The sequence below is a fragment of the Diplotaxodon limnothrissa genome, linkage group LG15, assembly GCF_057381915.1.
Source record: "Diplotaxodon limnothrissa isolate DT_005_m linkage group LG15, D_limnothrissa_male_GT1.1, whole genome shotgun sequence".
In the NCBI taxonomy this organism is placed as follows: Eukaryota; Metazoa; Chordata; class Actinopteri; order Cichliformes; family Cichlidae; genus Diplotaxodon; species Diplotaxodon limnothrissa.
In genome coordinates, this window is record NC_140610.1 from 16,673,172 (window position 1) to 16,697,372 (window position 24,201).

The 24,201-nt window shown below is 38.0% G+C and overlaps 1 protein-coding gene across 1 annotated transcript in view; it reads right to left on the minus strand.

Moving 5' to 3' along the window:
- Positions 1-24,201, minus strand: part of ptprk (protein tyrosine phosphatase receptor type K) — a 106,726-nt gene that overhangs the window by 16,414 nt on the left and 66,111 nt on the right. Inside the window, exons 11-21 of the mRNA XM_085373090.1 lie at positions 15,459-15,641; positions 14,540-14,659; positions 14,153-14,262; positions 13,842-14,043; positions 13,626-13,731; positions 13,413-13,485; positions 13,089-13,211; positions 12,687-12,761; positions 12,468-12,504; positions 5,956-6,091; positions 89-249 (exon numbers count right to left, since the gene is read on the minus strand). Coding sequence (XP_085229216.1) covers positions 89-249; positions 5,956-6,091; positions 12,468-12,504; positions 12,687-12,761; positions 13,089-13,211; positions 13,413-13,485; positions 13,626-13,731; positions 13,842-14,043; positions 14,153-14,262; positions 14,540-14,659; positions 15,459-15,641 — 1,326 coding nt within the window. The remainder of the gene's footprint in view (positions 1-88; positions 250-5,955; positions 6,092-12,467; positions 12,505-12,686; positions 12,762-13,088; positions 13,212-13,412; positions 13,486-13,625; positions 13,732-13,841; positions 14,044-14,152; positions 14,263-14,539; positions 14,660-15,458; positions 15,642-24,201) is intronic.

Sequence of the window (24,201 nt, forward strand, 5' to 3'; positions counted from 1 at the left end):
TGGACAGAAGATGGATAGGAAAACAGAATGTAAGAGCCATTTAATTAAGGGTTTTTTTGTTTGTAAAACCTTGATTTTATGAACCTACATCTGTTGTTGTAGTTGTGAGAGTCCATAAATGTCACAGCCATGGGGTCCTCGCCATGCAGAGTGCTCTGGTCAGCATAGCTGCGGTCCATAGCATTCACCATGTGTGTCATTTCCTGCCGTGTTGTTCCAATGGCATCTTTACGTTTTTTTGCCAGTTTCCTGTTAGAGGGAGATAGACAGACAGTCAGGAATTGTGAAAAACAAATACACAAACATGAGGAAGCCTGAAGCCACAGCAAGAACGAGAGAATCTAGCAGCTGGATCACTTTTTGGCTGGAGCTGCTGACTCAAGATGCAGAGTTTGAAACCAACAATAAGGAAATGGGAGAAGAGAAGAAAGGCAGGGAGAAAAAAAAGAGAAGAAGGAAAGAGAAGAGAACAAGCAAGGAAGGTAGAGGAGAGGCTTTTTTGTATATGGCAGCATTTAACAGGCTCAGCAAAAGGAGCAAAGGGAAAATACTGCAGCATCTAATTCAAACCAAGGAAGATCTTTTTTTGTAGCTTACAGCTGTCAGATGAAAGCCTCTAAACTTTACCGTTCCCTCCATTTTTACTTGTATGAACCTATTTTACTAGGACTATAATAATAGAAACTAATTACATATTTTTTCAAATTGTATGAATTCTTTGGTTTTCATCTGACAGCAAAGTTCAGGTGAATCCCACTAAAACAGAAGCAAGGATTGAGCTAGAATGCACAGAACCCTTAAGGAAAACCATTTACCAACCAACAGTTATCACCATGTAAATAGTAGAACTTGAACTAGTCGTGTCACAAATAGTCAGTTATGAAGGGTGGGACACTGATTTTCAATCTCTTATGCAGCTTTACCAGCTGCTGTGAATTTTAGAATTAAAATGTTTTGCTTTCACAATTTGAAAAACAAACAAACAATCAGAGTAATGAGAAATTACTTTTTATCATCAGTCTGGTACCTGATTAAATAGATATCAAGATCAAATCATTTTCATATTTAATCTTTCGGTGTTTTCAACATACAAAGTTGCAGGGAAACACTTTTAAGGACTTATTATGTCGAGCATGACACATCATGCAGGAACATTATGTACCCAGAGCCGTAGATGCACATCAGTTAAGACAACAGCTCTTAGTTATTACATTTCTGTGCGGTATACAAGAAAATCTCTACAGCTGAAACACAGAGAGCCTGTAGGCAGAGGCAATAACATCGTGTGCATTTTATTGGCTACCAATCAGTTTTTGATTGCTGTCAAACTGATGCAATGTACAGCTCTGACTGATAGAAAGCATGCTGTTTATTGTGCATATTTTACCTCTTGACCCCAACTTACACCATCTCCACCTCTGAGATCACACACACACACTCAGTAGAAACATAGATTGAACTATTGACCAAATGTATCTACTTGTGTGTGTGTGTTTGTCATATATTTGCAAACTATATAAACCACCACATGCTGAGTACTTTCTCAATATGTTGTATATATAAGAAGAAAGGAGAGTGAGAAAGAAAAAGAAAGGTGAAGCTGAGACCGGACCTAGAATGGATCTACTTTTTCTTTTTAACATTGTCATTATTTTCTGATATTCACACTTGAACTGCGAATTAATTTGAAGTTCTGTATGAATTCATAAAAATGCATGAATGTCTAATGAACTCGCCTAATTACTAAAATTGCAAATGAATTCCAAGACACCAGGCAGAATGTCTTCACTGATGAGGAACACGTCCAACTTCTTAAGGTGCACTGGAATAAATGGATGGCTTAGACTAGCTATGTTAGGAAAAAAGGAGACACTGTAGAACCAAAATTTTGTTCCTGATAATGTGTTTTAATAGATGTAATATTAGAAAACTGCTACTTAATGGTAAACAGTAAAAAGCAGTGGTTGTAGCAAGTTCAAAAAAATCAGCAAAGCAGTCATCCTAGTTTAGAAAGAAATGTTTCATTAAACTACTCCACGGGAACGTTAAGGTACAGTCCTGCATTGATACTCAGCACATCTTGATTTTTAGTCTGGTGATTGTGAATAAAAAGAAGCAATGAGAGTGAATTAAAATATCTGAGGCAGTACAAATAATTGATTCATGATCCATCTTGGTCAGAGCCCATAATGGCCTGGGTAGAGAAAGACGTAAACCAAAAAAGAAGAAAAAACCATCATAAGAACAACCCACACAAAATCATAGACCACGTATCCCAAATAGGAAACCAACTAGTTCAGATCCACTGACGAGAGAGAGAGAGACACTGAACATGTGCAGCAGAGCTTTACCATGATACCTGTGACTTGATGGGCAGATGGATGATCACATGACTACATGCACACAAAGAGCTACAAGTCACAAGTGCAGCATTCTTTTTTCAAATAACACGCTCAGGCCTGTGCCGTCCCACTCTGGCCTGCTTGGGTCTGGTTTATGGCCAACTTTGGCCTTCTTAAGCCTGCTTCAGAGCAACTTTGGAGCATGTAGAGGACACCAGGGCTGAGATCAATTCACTCTCAGTTCAGTCCTTCAAATAAATTCTTGCACTCATTCATTGCTTGGACTTTTTAGACAGGAAATCATCAACATTCTCTTGGTAAAAACAAAAAAAAGAAAGACAATTTCGATATTTTGAAAATATCAAAATCATTTAAACAAGAAGGAATTAATTGAAATCCTGAACAGATTGACATGAAAGTGAACTGACCCCCTCCCTGGTGAGGCGTCAATGAGGATGACTTTGGCTGGTTGGTCAGAGCTGAAAATGTGTTTTGTCTTGAAAAAAGTATACTGCATCTTTAAAAATAACAACAACTAGCCACTAATAATTCGCCCAATAAGATAACAGCACCTGGATGAGCTGGTTGTTGATTGGTTGTTTACTTACAGGTAATAAGAGTATGAATAGTAGGTCCTCCTGGGGTTGTGAGCCAATCAGAAAGCAAAGAGTGAGACACAAGGGAATATGCAAATTAGGACAAAACTGTCCTGTCTCAACCAGTAACAACAAAAACAGAAGAAAACACCCTTTGATTGCTAAAACTTGAGGGTCATGCAAGGGGTGCCATATTAGCTAAAGTACCTATTTCTTACTAAGAAAAAAAAAGAACCAAAGGCTAACGCTAAATAAATAGTACAAAACAAGCTACGAAACTTGAATAACAACTCACCAATATCAACCTATCACCATGCAGCCTTTCTTTTCTCTTTTCTTTATTTTTTGTGCCATTTAAAAATATTCATGCAGTATTTTAAAACTTTACTTTTTACTCTAACCCGATGGCCCGATTAGAGATTTAACCCTAATCAGCCAATGATCTTTTTTTACGCACTCCTACAAAATGAAAACTAACACAAAGCTATCCAATCTGTAAAACCAGGCAGCTCGCTTCCTGTAAAGCAAGCATGATGTCACTGCAATGTCATCATGTCCCACTATTTTAAAGATGCAGTATTATTGTTCAAAGTCGTAAAGGTTTAATGACAATGAAGATTGATCTCCCCAGAAACCTTTATGGAAGAGAAAACTATTAAATTAAAAAAAAAAAAAATCACAAAAATCTAGAGCACTAATGATGCATAACTCGTCAAACTTCCAGTAGAAATGTGTGTAAAAATACCAGAATGAACATGTCACTTTAAGTTGTTGCCACAAATTATTTGTGTGTGTTGTAAATGGGAAGTAAATGGGACCTCAGTGTGCTGTCTTTGTGTTGTGATTCAAGCTGCTAAAACATACAGGAGCTCTTGCACTCCTTGTATAAACAGCCTTATTTTATACTATCAAGCATATTTATGTGAAATGCATAACTCCACATTAAGCTTCAAAGCCCCAACAATACCACATACTAAATCCAATCCAATACTCAAGGGATGAAAAAAGTTAAATGAGTAACAGCAATCAAGCCATTGAGTGCACACAGTGTTTCAAATACTGTTAGATGTGACAAAAATAAACACCCCGCAAAACACAGTGGTAGTAGCTCCTGCAAAACACATTTCAAATGGACCATCTACCCTACACTTTAAGCTCAGCTCCTCTGATCATCACTTACAATTGCACTTTCACACTAAAGCTGCAGCATGGACGCTGGCTCGCATTAATTCATTACGCAAATTAGAAGAAAAATATGGAGGTCAGGAGCCACAAGAGCAAAGTTCTCTGATGATGAGAGATCATTACTGGCTGTGATTTAATGTCTGTAATTGTTTTTGATTTGCTGAGTGTAATTATGATTGGTTGTAACTGAGAGACTCTTCCTGGTTGCTCTCTTAAGGCTTGTGCCAAGATGTAGTCCTTCAATTTTTTCAGAGGAAAGCAAAATCTCCTGAGACGTTTTCTTAAATTGAGGATGAGTCATAATAACTAATAGGTAAGCCAAACGATTAATGTGAATAGTTTTACTGAATTTTCAGGGTCTCTGTTAGTGGAAATTAATTATTCTTAATTATTTCTAATTATTCTTTTTCAAGTGTGCACTCCCTCAACTATTGTAAGTAAAAAGTTAAAATCGCAGAAAAAACTAATTTTTTTTAGGAATTGTTAATTATTACATGCATGCTGGCGCATTTACATAAATTATAAATGCAGATGCAAACACATACACATGAGCACACATTCTCCCAAAAGTAGTCAGACAAAATTTAGCCTAATGGAGCTTCACAGTGGATCCAAGACTAAGAAGGTTATATTAAAACGCTGTTTCTTGTCACTGCTTTTCCAACTTTCCAACACTGTTAACGAAATGGTAAAAATCACATTCAGGGATTCATTTATTTCATTAAGGTTCTGATTATCGTCATATTTTACTAGTTTTCAAAAATGTCTTGAGATTATACTATGACTGCAGCAATACTGATGTTGTTGTATACATATGTTTTACTCGTAGTGAATGTGGAAAAGTGGGACTAAAACCATGATATTTCATAAACGCAAGGCAGCTATACATGCATATTCCATGAATACGTCTGTGCATTTTCTCTGTATTTTCTACAAAATCTATCAGAGCTTTATTCTAACTTCTGTCTTCATCTACTGTAAAGATGTACCTATTGTAAAGCATGCTTAGGCTGTAACTGTCACTATCCACCACATAGTGGAGCTCTGCACCAAATTAACAATACAGGCCAAACTGCTACACCGACACATCTCTGGTCTCTGATTCTTATCAGAGCTATTGTGCTGTACAAGTAAAAGGTTAGATATTGTATGAATCCGTTTACATTTCCCTTAAAATAACAGCACAACTATAAATGCACAAAACCATTTCAGCAAGCATCTTTTCTTCAGTCTGCTTCACCAAAATCTCCACCTTTGTGCAGAACGGACCTAAGCTTTGCTGCTTCTAAACTGACAAACATGATACTGTTTTGATGATTTTGATGAGTTCATTTAAGCGGTTATGATAAAGCAGATACATAATTTCATTTTATATTTACTTAAGATCTTTTGATTGACATTTTCTTTCACTCTACCTTTTCCTACTTTCACTTGAGAAAACAGCTGTAATGTGCAAGAACACAATACATTCAGCTCTGACATTTCTTGTACCAGATCATCAAAAACTAAGACAGCATATTTTAAACATAAAACATTTGGGGGGTTTTCACAAGCCTTTAGCCATTTGGTGGGAAATTAAACTTCAGAAAGCGATTGAACTGGTTCTGAGGGGAGATCAACATTTATGGTGGATGGATGGAAGATGGTGTTACTACAGCAAATACTGGACCAACACACAACAAGAGAATGAACTAAGAGCATATTTGTGTGTGTATGTATGTGCACGCATGCAAGTTGGTGTGTGCATTCAATGTTGGTCTTGTAAATATTTACCCTCTTTAATAATCTTCATTGAGCTGCTTTAGTGAGTATTGTTTGCAGTTGTCACTCACCTCTTCTTAACCAGCAGAATGGCTACCAGCACCAGCAGTATGAAAACGAGAACACCAGCACTAATTCCAGCGATTTTCACCACCCGATCCGTCTGCTTAGCAGGGTCGGGAATGACTTCTGGTTCCTCTGTGGCACCTAAGAAAGATGATGACAAAAGACATCAACAAGATGGGAACACAGTAACTACTAAAGGGAAAAAGCATTAAAATCACTGTCCAGTAAGAACACACTTGGGATTATTTGTGCATTCCTGGAAGTTTCAAGGAAAACTGAGTTTTCAAATTGTAGGAGAAATAAATAAATAAATAAAACCTCGAAATGTTGCAAAAAAAGGAAAATTTAAATTGCAACGGTATTTAAAGAGAGTTTTAGAGTTTACTGGACAGTAGAGATTAAAAGTATGTTTATTTTTAACTGTTTATTAGCTAACCAGCTCCTGACCAGTTGATATTCTTCCTAGAGACCGGGGTACATATGTTTAAAAAAATGTCTAGTTTCCACCGAAGTAAACGTTTTTAAAAACGAAAATGTTGTGGTCAGTGAAGGAAACGGTTTCCAGGGCCTAATCCGTGGATCGACTTCCTTCGAGGCGTGGACGTCTATCAGCAGAGAATGTACCTTCACCTATCAGCAGAGAATGTCCCTTAGTCTGTAACACAGTCAAATATATTCTCAAGTAATATTCAAGCATGCCATTCAGCGTGTTAGTACGAGCTCGGGAGCAGCTTGGGAGAACAAGAAAACAGAGACTGCTTTAGATTGTCTTCCCAAATTGACTCAACTTTATTCACAAGTACAACAGTTTATATAGAGGGTAAAATTCATGAGACAGCAGATTTATCAGTTTAAACCAGTACAGACCAAGATAAGGGAGCGTCTTCCTGCCCATGGGTGAAGAAGCATCCTTTGTGTAGTTTATTAGTTCAGCTACAATTGTGATTATCTCAGCGACATATTTTCAAGGCACAAAATAAAGAGTTCTTTCATTAGTGAATTCTGAAACAAACCATCTGGCCTTCAACAGGCGTCTCCTAAGAGATTAAGAAACTAATGTAGCTGAGGGAGTGATCTCTGTGGTATTTCAACCTTGTACCAGCCTGTGATTCTCACACATCAATTCTTGGGTCAAAGAGAAAAATAACTAAAACAAAGGGGCCTTATTGAATGACAGAGTTTTCCTGTATAATGTCACTATAAAACAATATCCAGTAAATGCTACCATGGTACTAAAATACCTAACAGTCAGGCTCACTAATATTCAAACTCTTTGGAGGTTTTTAGCAGATACACCTGTGGTATCACTTTGAAGCTCCTACATCGTGGGTGTCCATGCTGACCACCCAACCACCTGGTGGTGTGATGATAGTACCTCATCAGCTTTTTACGACTGAGGGGTAAAAAATAAAGAAGAGGGGAGAAAAGCGCCAACGACTCCTATGTTATGAATTTCGATGTTGCATATTTTGCCCACCAGAGGACTCTTTTAAACCTCCCAGTTGGCAACATTGAACCCCGCAAACACAACAACCCACTGATCTGCGCGGAGTTGGGCAGAGCATAAGATGAATAATCTACAACTTGGTCTAACAGCAAATCAAGATTATCTTAGTAACAACTTGTTATCTTAGTAAGGACATATAAATAACTATAATTCGGACTCTTGTGAAAAGCTCCTTTTTGTTTTCAAAACAGCATTCTGAAGAATTAACTAGCCAAATAACACGATCAACCATTTAAGATTTCCAAGAATATACAGCTTTTTCAAACCTAGTCACATCTCTAAACTTATTGCTCTGTTGCACTGACTGTAAGGCATATTTAAAAAAGCCCACGTCGCCTCAGGCTAGGAATGTATACCATCTAAGGAAATATGGTTGTTTTTCTCTTAGGCTGCCTTCACATCAGACAAAATCTAGGTGATTAATTACTAAGGTTCAATTATCCCTGTGCTAAAGTTCAGGCAAATATCAAGCATCTAAATATGCCTTGTAAAGAAAAGTTAAACAGCTGCTAGCACAAATGCCATGGCAACTGTCATTCGAACTGTAAATATAATCAAATATTTCATTTTGGGGGTAATCTGGGTCGCATATTTAAGTACTTAAATCAACAGAAATTTCTTCATTAATATGGTTGCTATGTAATAGCTTGAACTGTATTTGAACATTTTCAGAGCAGGTGTTTTAAAATCGATTCAAGACCAAAAAAAAAAAGGCTATAAAAAGAGATGCATTTCTTGTTGAACTTAAAAATACAATCCTGTAAAAAAAGCAGTGGTAGAGAATCAGTGGAAGCTGACAATGGCCTATACCAGCTTCTATAGCTGGGTCAACTGAGCTAAAAGCACTCACCTTACACAGACATCGGCTTCTCATTTATTTAGTCGCATTATACATGATGGCAAACGTACTACACCGAACTAAATCATCAATCAAATCTGACTCCCAGCAGCAATATTCAAACATTCAAAATAAACATCCCTATAAATGTACACTATAGTAATGAAAATAACCAACTGAATGTCTATGTGTCTTCTCTGCTGCCTCTTTGGCATCACGGTCTCTTTAGAAAATGCTTTTAAAATGCAATTTAACTGTAGCTGTCCAATGTTTCTGCACCAATGTCACCATATATTGCTTGTAGCCGAACTCATTTCTGCTTCTGATGACTTCAGAGAATTGACTGAACTCCCTGATTTTGTCTGTTTTGGAAAATAATTCACCAGTGACGTTTCAAGCGGAGTGTAGGCTGCAGGGCTTAAATGCTGTTGATCATGGACAGAAAGTCAACAGAAAGACAGAGAGCATCTGTTTTCAGGCTCCCAAGCTCTACTTAGTTGATGTCATCAGAACAGTTCATACTGCAGCGTAAGAACATTATCATGTCTTATGATAATCCAAATAATCCAACTCAGTGACATATGCACAAAATTCAACATAATGCAATACATGCATCAAACAACAACCCACTTCCATTATCAACATAATAAAAATAACACACAAGAATAAAACATTTTTAGTAATGCCTTGACTTCCACAGCCCCACATCAGTCTTAGCACCAAACCAATTAATTCCTAATGTCACTCAACCTAAAGTAAATAGGGTCTATTTTGAGGTCTATTTTCATTGGTGGAAAAATACCTATTTGGTGCTTCAGTGAGTTTTTACAGCATCGGGATGGTGTTTGTGTGATCAATCCAAAATAAAATAAAATACCCAAAGCAGTGAGGGATCATTGTTGCTCACTAATGTGATTTTAATAGTTTTTGAGCCTGGGCAGCAGAGCTCCATCACACAGAAAGACTAGAAGAGCCAAGGCCAACGCCCTCCCTCCATCACAATTATCAAAAAAAGCAACCCAGACCTGCACCAAAACGTAATGGATTCTTCCTTCATCTGTTATGTTTTATGAAATTTGGACTAGTAGTTTTTGTGTAATTTTGCTGACAGATGAACAAACAAACAGAAACAGCATACCTCTATCTCAGCTCTCTGTCCGGGCAGAGGGATGAGATAAATCAAGCTTTTACTATGCAGCCAATACTTACTAGGTTTATTTATGGTAAAAAGTAAAAATCAAGATATTTGAAAACAGAGAATGCTTAAACTGATTATGCAGAAAACTAAGTGTAAAGTTTTATGTTGTTTATATAGCTTAACCACAGCTTGGCATAATGACATTATATTGTCTTTTTTTCTAATTTTGTGATTTTTCTTTTTTTGCACTTCTATACCAGCAAATAAAGGGCACTGCTGAGTAGCTACAAAATCTGTTCATCATCTTAGTGCTGATGTACGAAGGCCAAACTTTATTTTAGATGACTTCCACATGGAACGTCTCACTTCATATAACTATCCAACCAAGAGACTATTAGAAGATCACACAGATAAAATATGTCCAAACAAGACACACCAAAACAACAACAATAATCCTTTAAGGGTTCTCAGCCTAACCTCATAATGTCTGCGGAAGCTCTTAATGTGTGTAAAAATGATTCAGGTCAGTACACTAACACTCACAACTTGCCTGCACACAGGCGCACAAAACGCCCTGCGGCAGGAATGACAATACACAATACCCCAAATGACCTACTATGACCACCATCACTTAATCCTCCCTCCCGGATGCATGGTTGAATGCACATAAACACACATGCAGAGAGACGGAGAGAGTAAAGAAGACACAGTGGTCTGACCTCTCGATCCATTAGTGTGTTGGTCTCTCTTATTATAAAAATCTGAAATCCCCTCTAAAGTCGTTCGGCTTCACTCAGACCTCCCTAGGCTAGAAAGACAGTGTCATTTTATTTTAGCAGCTTTTGGGCAGAGTGACCACCTGTTCAAGAAACTGCAACCACCAGCAATTCTTGAAGTATATGACCCTGCAGAGTTAGTGATTTCACACATTTTTGCCTATTTTAGTGTGCAAACGTCCCACCTATGAGACAACTTTCTCACCCTGTACTCTTTGACGTAAGGAGAACAAAAGTGAACTTGTATTATTTGTAGGGCTTTCTTGATGAAGAGGCATTTTTTATTTTACTCCAAAGAAATCCAATTTTAATAAACCTGACACTTGGAAAAGCACCACACGCCACAGAATTTAAAGTCTGAGCTAGTTTGGAATGCCCTCTCTCAATGGGTCCACATATAAATACTTAATCAACTTAACTTAACCAGCAATGATGATTCATTCTATGATCATTAAGGCTGATTGTCCTCAAAATGATGTCACTTTTATTGAGTAGCTTTATGAGGTGTCTGCACTTGATGGTCAAAGAAGAGAAGTTCAGAAAGGCATTACACTCCACCTTGCTTTCTTGCTACAATAATGCACATTGTGCAAGAAAAAGGACGTAACTCATGAACTGATTCTATTTCCGATCTTATTAGTTTTCTGCGATATCTGATGTAAACCTTCTACTTATCACAAGTTTTCATACTGATATTAAAAAGTACACCAAAATAACAAAAACACTAGAATAATCTATGGAGATTAATGAAGCTTGTAATTGCTTGAGAGCATCACCTTAACTACACAATAATAATACTACTAAGTTTCTGCCATGCTTTAAGGAATTATGTTCTGCTTTAATCTTTAATAAAGCAATAAAATGAAGATTAGTGAACTAATAATTATTTCCTCTTAAAATTGCTGTATCACTACATTTGTGTTGTCATAAAAACAAGAAAAAACTGGTGTGAAATAATTATAGGGCAGTTATAGTTTTAGCAAAAGTGGGAACATTTTGTATTCATTTAAATTTTACCTTGTAGTTCTACATTACAAGTCGAATAAACACTGAAATGCCTGCGCAGTCATTTGAAGCTCAACTCTGCTGGTTACACAACAGTGTGAGGATGTCAGTTTCATTCAAAATATAATGTGTTTATCCTTATTCCTACTCCACACAGATAAACTCTGATCCATCAGCCGCATTTCTAAAAATCTTTCCTCAAAATAGTGTGTGTGCATTTTTGTGCACATGCGCTTATGTGTGTAGTGCCCGGGGATTAACTCCACACCGTTTAAAACCATCTGATAATCTATTAACATGGCAAAAACCTGGTAAAGACCCGACATTTAGACTCAGTGCGCACCAACACACATTTCTTTCAATGCCATGCACAAGCGCAATACTGTTTTCTGTAATGCTCTTAAACCAGAAACAATTTCCATTTGACAAACCTCCATGGGAATAAAGGGCAGACCAGAGGAAAAACACAATAATAAACTGATTAAGGCTGGAGTAAGCAAATTTTTTTGGTATCATTGGACCAAAGAAACCTTTTAGCATATTGTGGGAAATAAATTCGTGCACCTCCCCTCCACTCCGATTTCACTCTTTATAAAGGCTGGCTTGTAACAAGAGACTTTGGCCATTCACAGCTGGTCCCTTTAGATCAGATCAGAGTAGTTTAAAAAACAAAAAAAAACTATGTAATGGGAATAAGAGCTTCATTGGACTCATGTGAGTATTTTCAGCTGGGAAAGTGGGATTTTAATTCCATGTGAATTCCAAAGTCAGCAATGACTCACTTTAAAACAGAAGTGTAAGAAGTATGTGAATGGGTCCGTGCTTGTCTGGTGGGAGGAGGATAGAACAAAATAGCAGAGCTGCAAGAGCTGCATTCCCCTTAGATTTATGCCAAACCCTTGAAGGGGACCTATTACACTCCAACACTTTACTCTTGGACTCTACTACACCAACATTACATTGTTCGAAATCCAAATATTCCACATTTCTCTAATGCTGGGACCTGGCATATCCCCTTAGTTCGTCTGTTCTTACACTGCAGTATGAACTATTCTGATGCGATGACATCAGCTAAGTAGAGCTGAAGCTCCTATTCCTTAAAGACCACCCTCTTTTTAGGCCAACTTTCTTCTGCCCAGGAGTTGCAGGATTTTTTTGTCTTTTTTTGACAAAATATTTTGAAAATATTTTTAGCATTGAAGCTGTTCCTAAGAGTTAAATTAAGATACTGTTAAGGTCAAATGGGTTCTTACGTTTAGCTGCCAGCCTCAGACACTGTGTCTTTGTTTCCTGTGGAAAAAAAGACAGAAGGAAGAAACCTTAGTTCCACTAACACACTACAACACGAACCTTGCTCTTAGCGTTTAATATTAAATACTGTACATAATGAGTGTACAGAAGCTGCAACATAATGTAAGTCTATGAGTGCGCCTTTTTGAACCTCATTCAAAAAAATTAAATACACAGCCTACCCTCTCTGTACTGCTGACAGCTTGAAGATAAATGTTGTAGTTCTTCCTTGGAGCCAGAGGTGGATTCCAGAAACCCTGAGGAAAAGAAAGAAGGATCAGTTCACACATGTCTACGATACATTTACAGATTTACAACAAGCAATTTTACTTTTACACTTGGCTGAGAAGGATATCGATATGTAAACATTCAAATTATGTAGCCTTTAAAAAGTATTGCATACAATTTCTATGAACTTTAAGTCGTATCGTTTTTAAAAATAAAACCTCCTGCATAACAGCAACTGCCTTCTAGTTCCAGTGAATGTGTTGTGCTGCCATTTACTTCTGTATTTCAGAATTTTTGATAAACACATCTTTTCAAGGCATTACATACATACGGTTTTGTTCAGATTAAAGACTTGCCTGATACGTCTTGTTGTCTCCCACAGTAAAGGGAAGTGGTTCAGGCAGGCTGCTGGGGGACAACTGGGCGGCATAATAATAAGGGGATCCACCGCTAGATGCACTGTGGTAAGAAACTGGGACCTGGAGAAGATGAAGATACGTCTATAAATGTAACTTCAATTAAATGTAAATAAAAAGAGGTATTTTAATAGCAGAGTCAACAAAGCCCATTAATGGAAATTTATTGTTATTTTTTATTCAACTTCAACCATTTACGCTTATAAGAAAAGCTGTAAAAGGGGCATGGGTTTTCAAACATACGTAAAAAGGATTAATAACCACCTGATAACAGTCAGACGAAGCCTGACGGCGTGTCCGCTGAGGATTCACTTCTTCCACCACAATCTGGTACGCACTGTAGACATAGAGACAATATGAGTACAGATGTAATTTTGGTTGTTGTTATTTTACTAACACACACATGATTAGTGAAAAGCCTTTGACTGCTTTTGTCATGTGATCTATCCAGTTTAACAGATAACAGAAGTGCTGTACCTTATGGGTGCTCCCTTAGCCTGGGCAGGTTTGAGCAGGACAGTGATAGTTGTTGCAGTTTCATTCAGGAAGGCCTCTTGACCATCGTACTCGTCTATTGTCGGAGCTGAAAAGAGAATATGAGGCTGCATAAGTGTAGCTCTAACCTCTTGCTGTCTAAATGTGATATTAAAAAATTTTGAGTCAACAGCACATATTAAAATGTATTTTTTCCACCTGAAATATTAGTTGTCACATTGAGCGTGGTTGCAGGACCAAACCCTTTAGAGGTCGATGCTCGTATAGACAGCTGGTATGTGACACCTGGGTGGAGCTGAGAAAACATGTGATGGGAGGCGTTTGAAGGCAGTGACACTGTGAGCCCTGGTCGTTGCAGAGGCACCGAAGGGTCAAACGAATGCACGCCACTGTAGCTGATCTGAGTTGGAGTAGAGAAAGCGAAACCATTTTTTTTTTTATTTGTTTATATTTTTCCAAAGGATTGCTGTGTTAAGTTTGGCCTCTACAACAGCTGCTAATGATAGTACCTCATACTGTATAATGACTCCATTGGGTTCCGTTGGTTCCTTCCAGGAAAGACTTATTGTTTCTTCAGATGGAGTAGCTTTAAGTGACTGACTGGGAACTGGACCAGGAACTGTTAACACACATAAATTCATGCAGTTCTAATAAAATCAACAGTATAATGTTCTGCAAATGAGAAACCAACTGCTAAACAGAAATACACAGATTGAGAACAGGCAGCAGTGACATTCCCAACACATGCAGAAACGAGTTACAGATACTAAAAACACCCTTTGTACAAAACTCCATCCCTTATTGAAAAGTTTGCTTCATAAAAAAATACATAAAATGGATAAAAACATTTGAAATGGGGAAAAGAATAAAAAAAAGGTGTGATATGTGTATCGTACCATCTTCATCGGTTTGTATGATGGTCTCATCACTCTCTTTCCGTCCCTCCGGATTAGTGAGAATCATTTTCAGGCTGACGTTGGTGTAGGGCGGCAGGTTCCCCACCAGGTGGCGTGGTGCTAAGAACAAAAATGGGGTCAACATAAACACACTGCAGAGTAAAATGTCATAACATTTGCAATGTATTTAGGATCAAAACCAATTTTTCTCACTCAGTAATCTGCTGCTGATTTTATAATGGTCTATGTAATGTAAAATCAGAACTTAGTGTTTTTAAATGTATTGTTAGGTGTGAGTACCGGTAATAGTGTGAGAGCTAAAGGCAGTTTGCCACTTGTTTGCTTTCACTGTAAAGCCTTATATTTCAAACGAAGGAACAAGAGAGCTGTTGTCATCTGTCTTGAACCTAAATATGTAATTGATTATGTAAATATTGGCTATCACATTTCTGTCAGTCAGCTACTACATTTATTGACTAACGGATCAATAGCTGAGCAGGTCAAACTGAGTGTATGAGAGACATGACTTCAACCAATAATTAATTATTCATTTTTCAGGGAATGATTCCAACTACTGTACCTACAACCTATGTCCATTCCAATATTCTTCAACATCAGTGCTTCTGATATTATGTCTGGCTTCAAAATGAAGTGGTTGTCAATACTAGTGTCAAGCTCACTGTGAATAAATGATCCACTCAAATTTGAAATCTCGCTGAAAGCAGACACCTTTTTATTATACTAAATTTCAGCACTTTTAGGGTTGTTACTTTATCAAGTCTTTTTGTACTTCTTTACCCATGTCACAATGAATAAAAAGCAATGTAACACTAGAAAACACCACGACTTCAAATCCTGCATCAATGTCAGTAGCACAGTACGGTAGCACCTTTAAGGTAGAAAGAAAAGTAAGTAGTACCTTTAGGGTCCATGTCCAAACAGTCAGCTTTGCTACGATCGTTGGCAGTCATGTAATGGTAACAGATGGTAACGTTAAAGGTGTGACAGCGGGTGATGTTGTAACCCAGCGATTCCCAGTCCACTGCGATCAAACGCGACCTGGTCTCAGCAATCTTCAGCCTTTTAGGAGTTCGCATAGGTTCTACAAAATAAGAGAAGAAAGAAGATCTGTGATCTATACATGTTGATATAGATCTATATTTTTTCCGATACTGCAACACTCTAATTGCATCCAACATTTGAGGAAGCCTTTGAACTACTGCATTTCCATGAAGTAACTATGTTGCCAAAATGACCAAGAGCTCTGTGTCAACATTTTTCCTCACTGGACTTTACAAAAACCTATTTCTTCACCACCCTTGTCAATCAACTATTTCTCAAAAGCAATAGCTTCCATAAGGACACGTCGTTTTTTTCTGTCTTTTATGTGTATTCAGACTGTTATTGTCAATATAATCAACTTTCCCTCCTCGGTGCCCAGGGCTTTAATTACCTTAACTGGCTCATTTAGCTGGATCAATAATCCCACAGTGCCCACACACACACACACACACACACACACACACACACACACACACACACACACACACACACACACACACACACACACACACACACAGCCACAGAAGAGACTATAATCACAAGGCTGTGCTATTCCTCCTCTACATTCTGCATGCAAGAGTCCTGCCTGTGAGTCCACTATATATATGCCAGGGAGTACATTTAAATACATATATTTCTACCTGCTTTCTGCTGCATTCACCTTAAAAGCCTACCTCAGATACAGGAAATAGCATTCAAGCTATGTGGCTATCAATCCACAAGATATTGCTTTCCTTTGGAAAACAGAAGTAAGGTAATATCTTTGAGCGCCACCAATTGCTGTCAAAGAGTTATTTCTCCTTCTAACTAGAGAAGATATCCATCAGTCAAGGCAGATTCCAGAGGATGTAACAGTCTATTGAAATGCCTCTGCCACTCTACCATCTTCCAGAGTAAAGCATGATAAATATTTTTGAACTGAAGCACAATATAGCTAGCAGCTTGGTGTATCCTCAGGCACATTGCCATAGATCTAAATCACTAATAATATGTCACTAATAATTTATTTATTACTAATAATTTATTATATAAATAGACTTTTAATCCTAATGGGTCAACCACTTGAGAAAGGCGGTGAAATACAGTACACTTCCATGTTGCAACACTCTTCAAGTATCTTATCCAAATGCTTGCTATTTTTGATTAATTTGGTAAATTCAGGGACTTTCTGTTCTGGATATTTTAATCAGTTTAAAAAGTTCTCGATGTTATAATCAAAATTATCTTTCTAATCAGGCTCAGTACTTCCAATACTTAAGAAATGCCTTGATTAACTCTGATATTGATTGGATGCATTGGTCTTTGACATCGCCAGAGTGAAATACATTACTGGGAAACAAAGACAAACTTAATGAAAAGCTTTGTTCTTCGTCAAAAATTGAATTCACGTTGATAAGTCCATCACCTGTTGATGTTTTATTCCTCTTTTATCCAGTCTAGCTGTAACCCACCTGATTCCTTATGTCCTCCCAAGATTTTTTAATAAAAACAGCTCACCTTAAATAGAGACGCACGTCTCTCCCCAACCCCTCCTTGTCTTGCTCTGTGTTTTTCCCTGGGTCTTCCTCTTTCAGAGGAGACTACACAAGGACACAAACTTGTCGCTTCTTCTGACAACCCATTATCTGCCTGTCACTCACACACACACACATGCACGGAAGCTCACAGGCACCTACACACACACACACACACCCACTCACACTTTAGATTGTGACTGAATCAAGATTAAATCTGGGCAGAGCATTTATAGGTGTGTTTGTGTGTGCGTGTGTGTTCATCTCAGTAAAACTTCTCATAATAACAATTCATTGTCAAGGACAAACACACAACTCTTACATACACTCAACAACACAAAATGCAGTCATGCTAATGTTTGCGTAATCCTCTAAACATAAATATGTCACTAATAATGTGACAAACAGATGGACAGAAAATGAGGAATAGAAGAAGACACAGGGGAAGAAAGGCTGTGCAGGTAATTGTCTGCTGAGAAAATATTATTGCTGTGTTAATAGCTGAGGGGTCGGAGCATTTCATTTTTGCTTCAACCTGTTATTGGATGGTTGACATTTAAATAGAGCAAGACAGAGACCACTGGTTTCTCTGCCTGTCTCTCGCTTTGTTTCGCTGTCTTCCTCACTTGTCTCATTCTCTTCTCTGTGTCTCTCTCCCTGTTCAAATCAATAGTTGTGATCCTCACTATAAAACAAGCTATTATGACACACAGGTGCATAGACACACGCACACACATGCTCACAGTTAGGGCAGTGTAATAAATTACATTGATTTCAGGGTCTCTTGATGCTAACACTGCTTCACAGTAAGACAGTCTTCCACGTGGAATTAAAACAAAATATATGACTGGCTGCCTGTCACACAAACACACATGCACACAGTGTCATATTTCCATCACTTCAGGGGGCATTACATTCATTTCCTGGAGACTTGCCCTAACCTACCATCATAACCAGTTACCCAACCCTAACATTAGGCCCTATAATTTCAAGATTTATTATACTGGGACTTTGTGTCCCCAAATGGGAGGTGGTTCCCCACAATGTGAATGTGTAAACAAATTTATGTGTCTTTAACACCCACACGCACCATGACTTTTTTGAAAACCCATTACCCTATTGACTTATATTGTATTGCTGCTTATCTCTATTTATAGTGGAAGCAGGTAGGGAAAGAAAGAGAGAAAGAATGAAAAAAGAAAGAAAGAATAGTGGCAGAACAGAGCAATATATGGACAAAAATGAAACTGGGTTTGAAGAAAGCGAGGAACAGATAAAGGTAGCAGAGAGAGAAAAGGGAAACGGAGACAAGAGACAGAAAGAGAGAAACAGAGGTGGAACGGGGAACGACGATAACTCGTCTGGAATACAGCCAGAGTCAAGCGGGACCAGGTCCAATGGCAAACCACAGAGGCTGCCTTGTCCCTTTCCCCCTCCTTTTGGTAGACAGACAAACGGCTGGATTCATGTTGGAACTAAAAGGCTTTGTTCTCTACAGATGCAGCTTTGAAAACAACAACAATACCAATAAACACTAACAATAACACCAACGACAGAAAGCTTCATATCAGCAGAATCCAGAGGTTGGAATTAAAAAATGGAAAACAAAAGCAAAGGAAATGAAACTAAATGAAACAGAACTATGCTAAAGGCAACCAAACCATGTCCCTCAACATGAGGTATTATGAAGAGCCAACAAACACAGCCATAAAACCATTGTGAGAGGAGATGAAGCTGAAGAAAAAGCAGAAGAAAAGAGGAGAGGAGGGGCTGGAAAAGAAAAGGTTGACAGGAGATGCAGCTAAAGCCAAGTTAATCTGTCCAATTAGTTCCTGGTAATCCTTCCACTGTCATAAGTAAGACAAATGAAACTCCATCCATTTATTCTGTCTCTAACTCTAATTTCTCTCTGCATGTGTGCTTCTCTTTCTAGGCCACATTTAAGTAATTAAAAGGTTCAAATTTGCCCTCCAACATGTTTTCAATTTGCACTTGGAAGCTACATGGATTTTGAGAGGCTAATTATGAAAGCAGCAATTAAGTCCAAAAAACACTATCCATACAGTGCCGTGCGAGTTGTTTCAAATTATGAGGCTGAGAAAAATAAATGGAAATCCAGCTCGTGTCTGATGATTAAAAAGACATGCATGAGTTAAATTCAAAAGCAATTCAAACATAAACGCGAAGCAAAGAGGGAGGAGTCCACAAATGTCTTTTAAAGGGTAAAGTTGGCTCTGTTCTTTATTCTTCTTATTACCCATAAAACTCAACATTACTAATACCAATAACACCTCTTAGTACTTTCACCTTTTGGCTTTTAAACAGTTCGAACATTAGTGTGGTGTGGAATTGACTCAGATCAAACTACAAAGCACATGCTCGTGGAAATGAGGCCATCCAACTTGCAGGATTCATTAATAGGTAATTAGTTGGTTTTATACTTTTCACAGAAATGGTTTCACAGAAACAGCAACCAGAACCTCAGTGATGTAGTATCTCCTCCGTCTCACAATCCATATGGGTCACAAATGTGACCTTGACATTCACCTTGTTTGGCTGCACTACAATCTGGCCAACACTCCAGGAGGAGTGCCCTTAAACTTGCACAGTTTAGGTGATCATAAAGGAGCAGTGATTCTGGTTAATTGCAGATGCACTGCACGAGCATGAGCACACGCTAAAAGTTTAATTTAATTCACCAGACCTGCTTATCAAGAGTCCAATCATATTAACTCATACAAAATAGAGATGATGACAGTACACTTTAAAAAGCAGTGTATTTTAAAGTGTCACATTATTGCAACAAAATGTCAAAAATGGAATAAAATCGCCTTTCATGCAGTGTTTTAGCTCATATTTTCACTGTTTTGCCACAGCGCACAGAACATGTTGCATTTTTTTTATGAATTTCATTAAATTAAATTTAAAAAATGTCTTCTGAGCATGTGACATTTTTGGTTTAGGAACTACAGAATCTCATGGCGGTTGCAAAGCACTTTGCTGAAATCTATCCATGAAAAACTGACCCCTGCAAATAAGAGACCCTCCGTTAGATTAAAAAAAAAACCCATTTGCCAGACGAATGTGGACCCACACAGACAGAACATTACTGTAAAACTGACATGCACAGCAAAACACGCTCTGTCGCTAAATCTGTTGGCTGCTCTTTCAAGAGACTGACACTTAAAAGTGTTGTACTGCTGGTGTGTGTGTCTGTGTGTGTGCATATTCACATATAAAAAGAAGTACATATGACATAGTGTGTGTGATTCCCTGCAGCATCTGTGTTTGTGTGTCTGGAAATGTGTTTTGTGATTCTATTCTTCCATAAATCCAAGCGATGCTGAGCTTGTGCAACATATGAGAAATACTGTGACTCTCTTGAACTGCGTGTGTGCTCAAGCCTCAGCAACTACGATTTGTCTGTGTGTGTGTGTGTGTGTGTGTGTGTGTGTGTGTGTGTGTGTGTGTGTGTGTGTATCTAACCTCCCATGACCAAGAGGTTTTCAGCAGAAAATTCAGGATTTGGATTAAAAGCTACTTCATCACCTTCTTCTGTCACACACACACACGCACGACGCACACTCACTAACCCTTCAGTTCAAGTTGATTATATTTCACCCTTCAGACAAGAGCAATACATCACCACAGAAGAAAAATCGAGAAGAGTTGGAGAAGAGAGACAGAGAGAGCATGAGAAAGAAGCGGGGACAGAGGAGAAAAAAATGTAAACGGAAGAGATGAAAAGAGACGTGAGGACAAAAGAAGAGAGGAAAGGAGGAGATGAAATCCTTCCTGTTATCATATCAATTGCTCAGCAGTGTGTGTGATGTCTGCTCAGTTTTTTATTAACTATATTGGTTTTTTAATTAAACAGTGTTTCGTGTGGTGGCACGCTTGGGCTGATGCCTGATGCTTGTGTGTGTGTGTGTGTGCATGTCTTCATCATATTGTATTAAACTAAATATTCAGTAAACTACAGGTGGTGGGATCAGACAAACCTAACCAAACAGAAAAAGCAAAGGAGTCATTACCATTTAAATAACATTCCTACCCCGTGCCTGTGTGTGTGCCTCACTCTAACAACAAACACAAACACACACAATCCAACTCCAAGGGTGTGTGCACATTTGCATGTGTGTGTGGATAATCTCAGTTACGCTGGAAACACAAAGGGAGAAGGTGGGGAGATTTAACTAAAAACATCAGCATATTATTCAAAATATAAGTAACGGTGCCAAATCATACACTGTATATAAAAGGTGCGACTGTGACCTCACATACTGATTTGTGGACGACCATTAATTTTCAATTCAATTCGATTTTATTTATATAGTGCCAAAGCACAACAGCAGTCACCTCGTGGCACTTCATACGGTAAGGTAGACCCCCTACAATAATAGAGAGAACCCAAAAAATCAGATGATATGGTGTGATTGAAGCTAGACTGCAGTGGGAAAGAAAACCTGGCAGAACCAGGATCAGTTGGGGCAGCCATCTGCCAGGACAGGTTGGATCAGAAAGCGAGTCAGAAAATTATAACAGATATTTTGAATGTCACCATTTTATTTTGTTTTTTTGAGTGATCTACGTAAGGACAGTGTGTGCTGGTACTGTTTGACTTGCCACACTCTAAATCATATTGTCTTTTTTACTCAAAAGTAGACTTTAATTTACAAAATTACACTATTTTGCATTAAATAAGACCTGCAACTTGTAACAGAAAGCATAAACTAGTCATAAAAGACTATGGAATGAATTTATTTGACTGTATATTAGCGAGATGACTTTTGTGAAACCTCAATTTATACAGTGACAAAAGTAATATTTTGTTTTTGTGCAGAACCACATTACTTTTCTTTATAATTGTAACACAGGAATTTGACCTCTTCGCTGGCCTTGACACTGAAAGTACTCGCCTAATGTCTTTCTTAATATCAGATTCCACTCTATGGCTCTCATAAAAAGTATTTTTCATATCCCTGTTTCTCTCATTAAAGGAGCATTTCTAAATTGCCAGCTTTAGTTTCTCAGCTGAACTGGAGAAAATTGTTCATGCATTTGTCTCAGCGCACCTAGATTGCTGTAATGCTCTATATACTGGATAAATAATCTCTTACACACCTCCAAGCTATACAAAAAGCCATTGCCAGACTACTAACTCGTTCTACTAGGTGAGATCAAATTGCTTATTTTATACTTTCCACATTGGTTCCCAGTAGATTTTAGAATTCATTTTAAAATTCTTGTATATGGAACATAAATGGACAAGCTGCAGATTTTTTTTTATTTTTTTTATCTCAGAGTCTTATTAAACACACTTCTGCTCACAGTCTTTGGTAGCTAGTTGTTCCACATACGAAACTGAGAACTGGGAAGACACAGAGCCTTTCAGTTTGTGGCAGCTAGGCTTTGGATCATTCTCTCACTCAACTTCATTTAGCTGATTCTGTGGACTTCTTTACAAATCTGTTAAAAACGTAGTTGTTTACAATGCTTTCTGTTGGGATTATTTGGTGTACAGAAAATGTAACATCCACAGCAAAGATTAAATACCAGTCAGAAGCATGCTAGCTAAGCTTAAAGGCTGAAAACATGTGAGAACAGCCTGCATGCATCTGTCCAAAGGTAATCTACCTATCAGCAAACAAAAGTGGCTCATCTTTTAGTTCCCTGTTCAATGAAAAGGTCTTCAGTATTAGATCTCTCGTTTCATCCAACTAATCTAATTGATCTGAGGAATGTTTGTTCATAAGGACATTTGCTGCACTGCTACTGTCTGAAATGCATTTGATGAATAACTACATGCCAGGAAGTCCTTCTAAAAATCATAAAATATTAATGCCTTAATATCAAACATCATAATACACTACAGTTTTTTACAGTCAGGAAAACAGAAAAAAAATCAGATGTACAGGATTCATTTTTTTCTTTAGTCTCTAAATTCATAATCGCATTTTCTAGATTTGGCCTGTTATCATCATATTACGTAGATTACAATGAGTTTACGTCTTTACCAGCAATGTGTTCCAGCATGAATGAGGAGAAGAAGATTAATTTCCTCTTCCTGTCAAACAGGAAACTGTTCAATACACGAGTCGCCTGAACAAGTCTATGACTTCCTCTCTGTCAATAAACAGACACCACATACGTGCAGATCCATTCATTGTTAAACACACACACACACACACACAGGTTGGCACACATCAGTCAGACCCTGTGGTTATGAGTTTTCATCTCTCTTTCATTTTTATTCTCCAGTTTCATCATTCTCTCGCCTCTTGCACTCTCTCGCCCCACTCTCATTCTCTCTTCTCTTTCTTTTCCAGCCTTATTGTTTTTCATCATCTCTCCATCGCTCCCTTATTCTGTTTCTCATTCAAGCTCATTGCTTTTATTTCTGTCTCTTTCTCTCTCATATCAACCCTCTCTCTCGCTCCTGCTCCGTCTCTCTCCCTCAGGCTAGCTGTGTTTATATTTCAGTCGTTTATTTCTACAAATGTCAGACAGTGTTTCTGCCCTCCGTCTATTGATCCACAGAGAGCGAAAGATGGGCAGAGAGAAGCAGGGAGAAAAGGGGGAAAGGCAGTGAAAAAGAACGAAGCAGAAAGAAAGCTATAGAGAAGGCACAAAGGGAGGTATGAAAGAGGAAGAGTAGCAGAGAGAAAGCAGGAATGAGGTGACAGAAGTATAGAAAAAAACAGTATAAAAAGTGATAGAAAGTGCAGAGAGCCTCCAGTGTTATAATCACTCTTTTGCGCAGATCACTGAGCAACCAAGAACTGACTCAGGCTCTCCCCTCCTTTCTTCTCCAATTCCACCCCTCGCTACACCTCTCCTCTTCCTGCCTGTTCATTGTACAAATATCACCCTACCAACTAAAATATATATACCAAGACAAAAAGAACAGTAGATGGACAGATCGATAAATAATAAGACAAGCAGAAAAAAGCCTGTGTGATCAAGAGGGACCAATTAAGTAATGCCATCTGTGACTTCTTGCTAAACCTGGCTGATCTTCTTTTAGGAGAACATACATAAGGAAGGACTCTATTGACAAAGCAAAGTCTCTAATCACAAAATCAA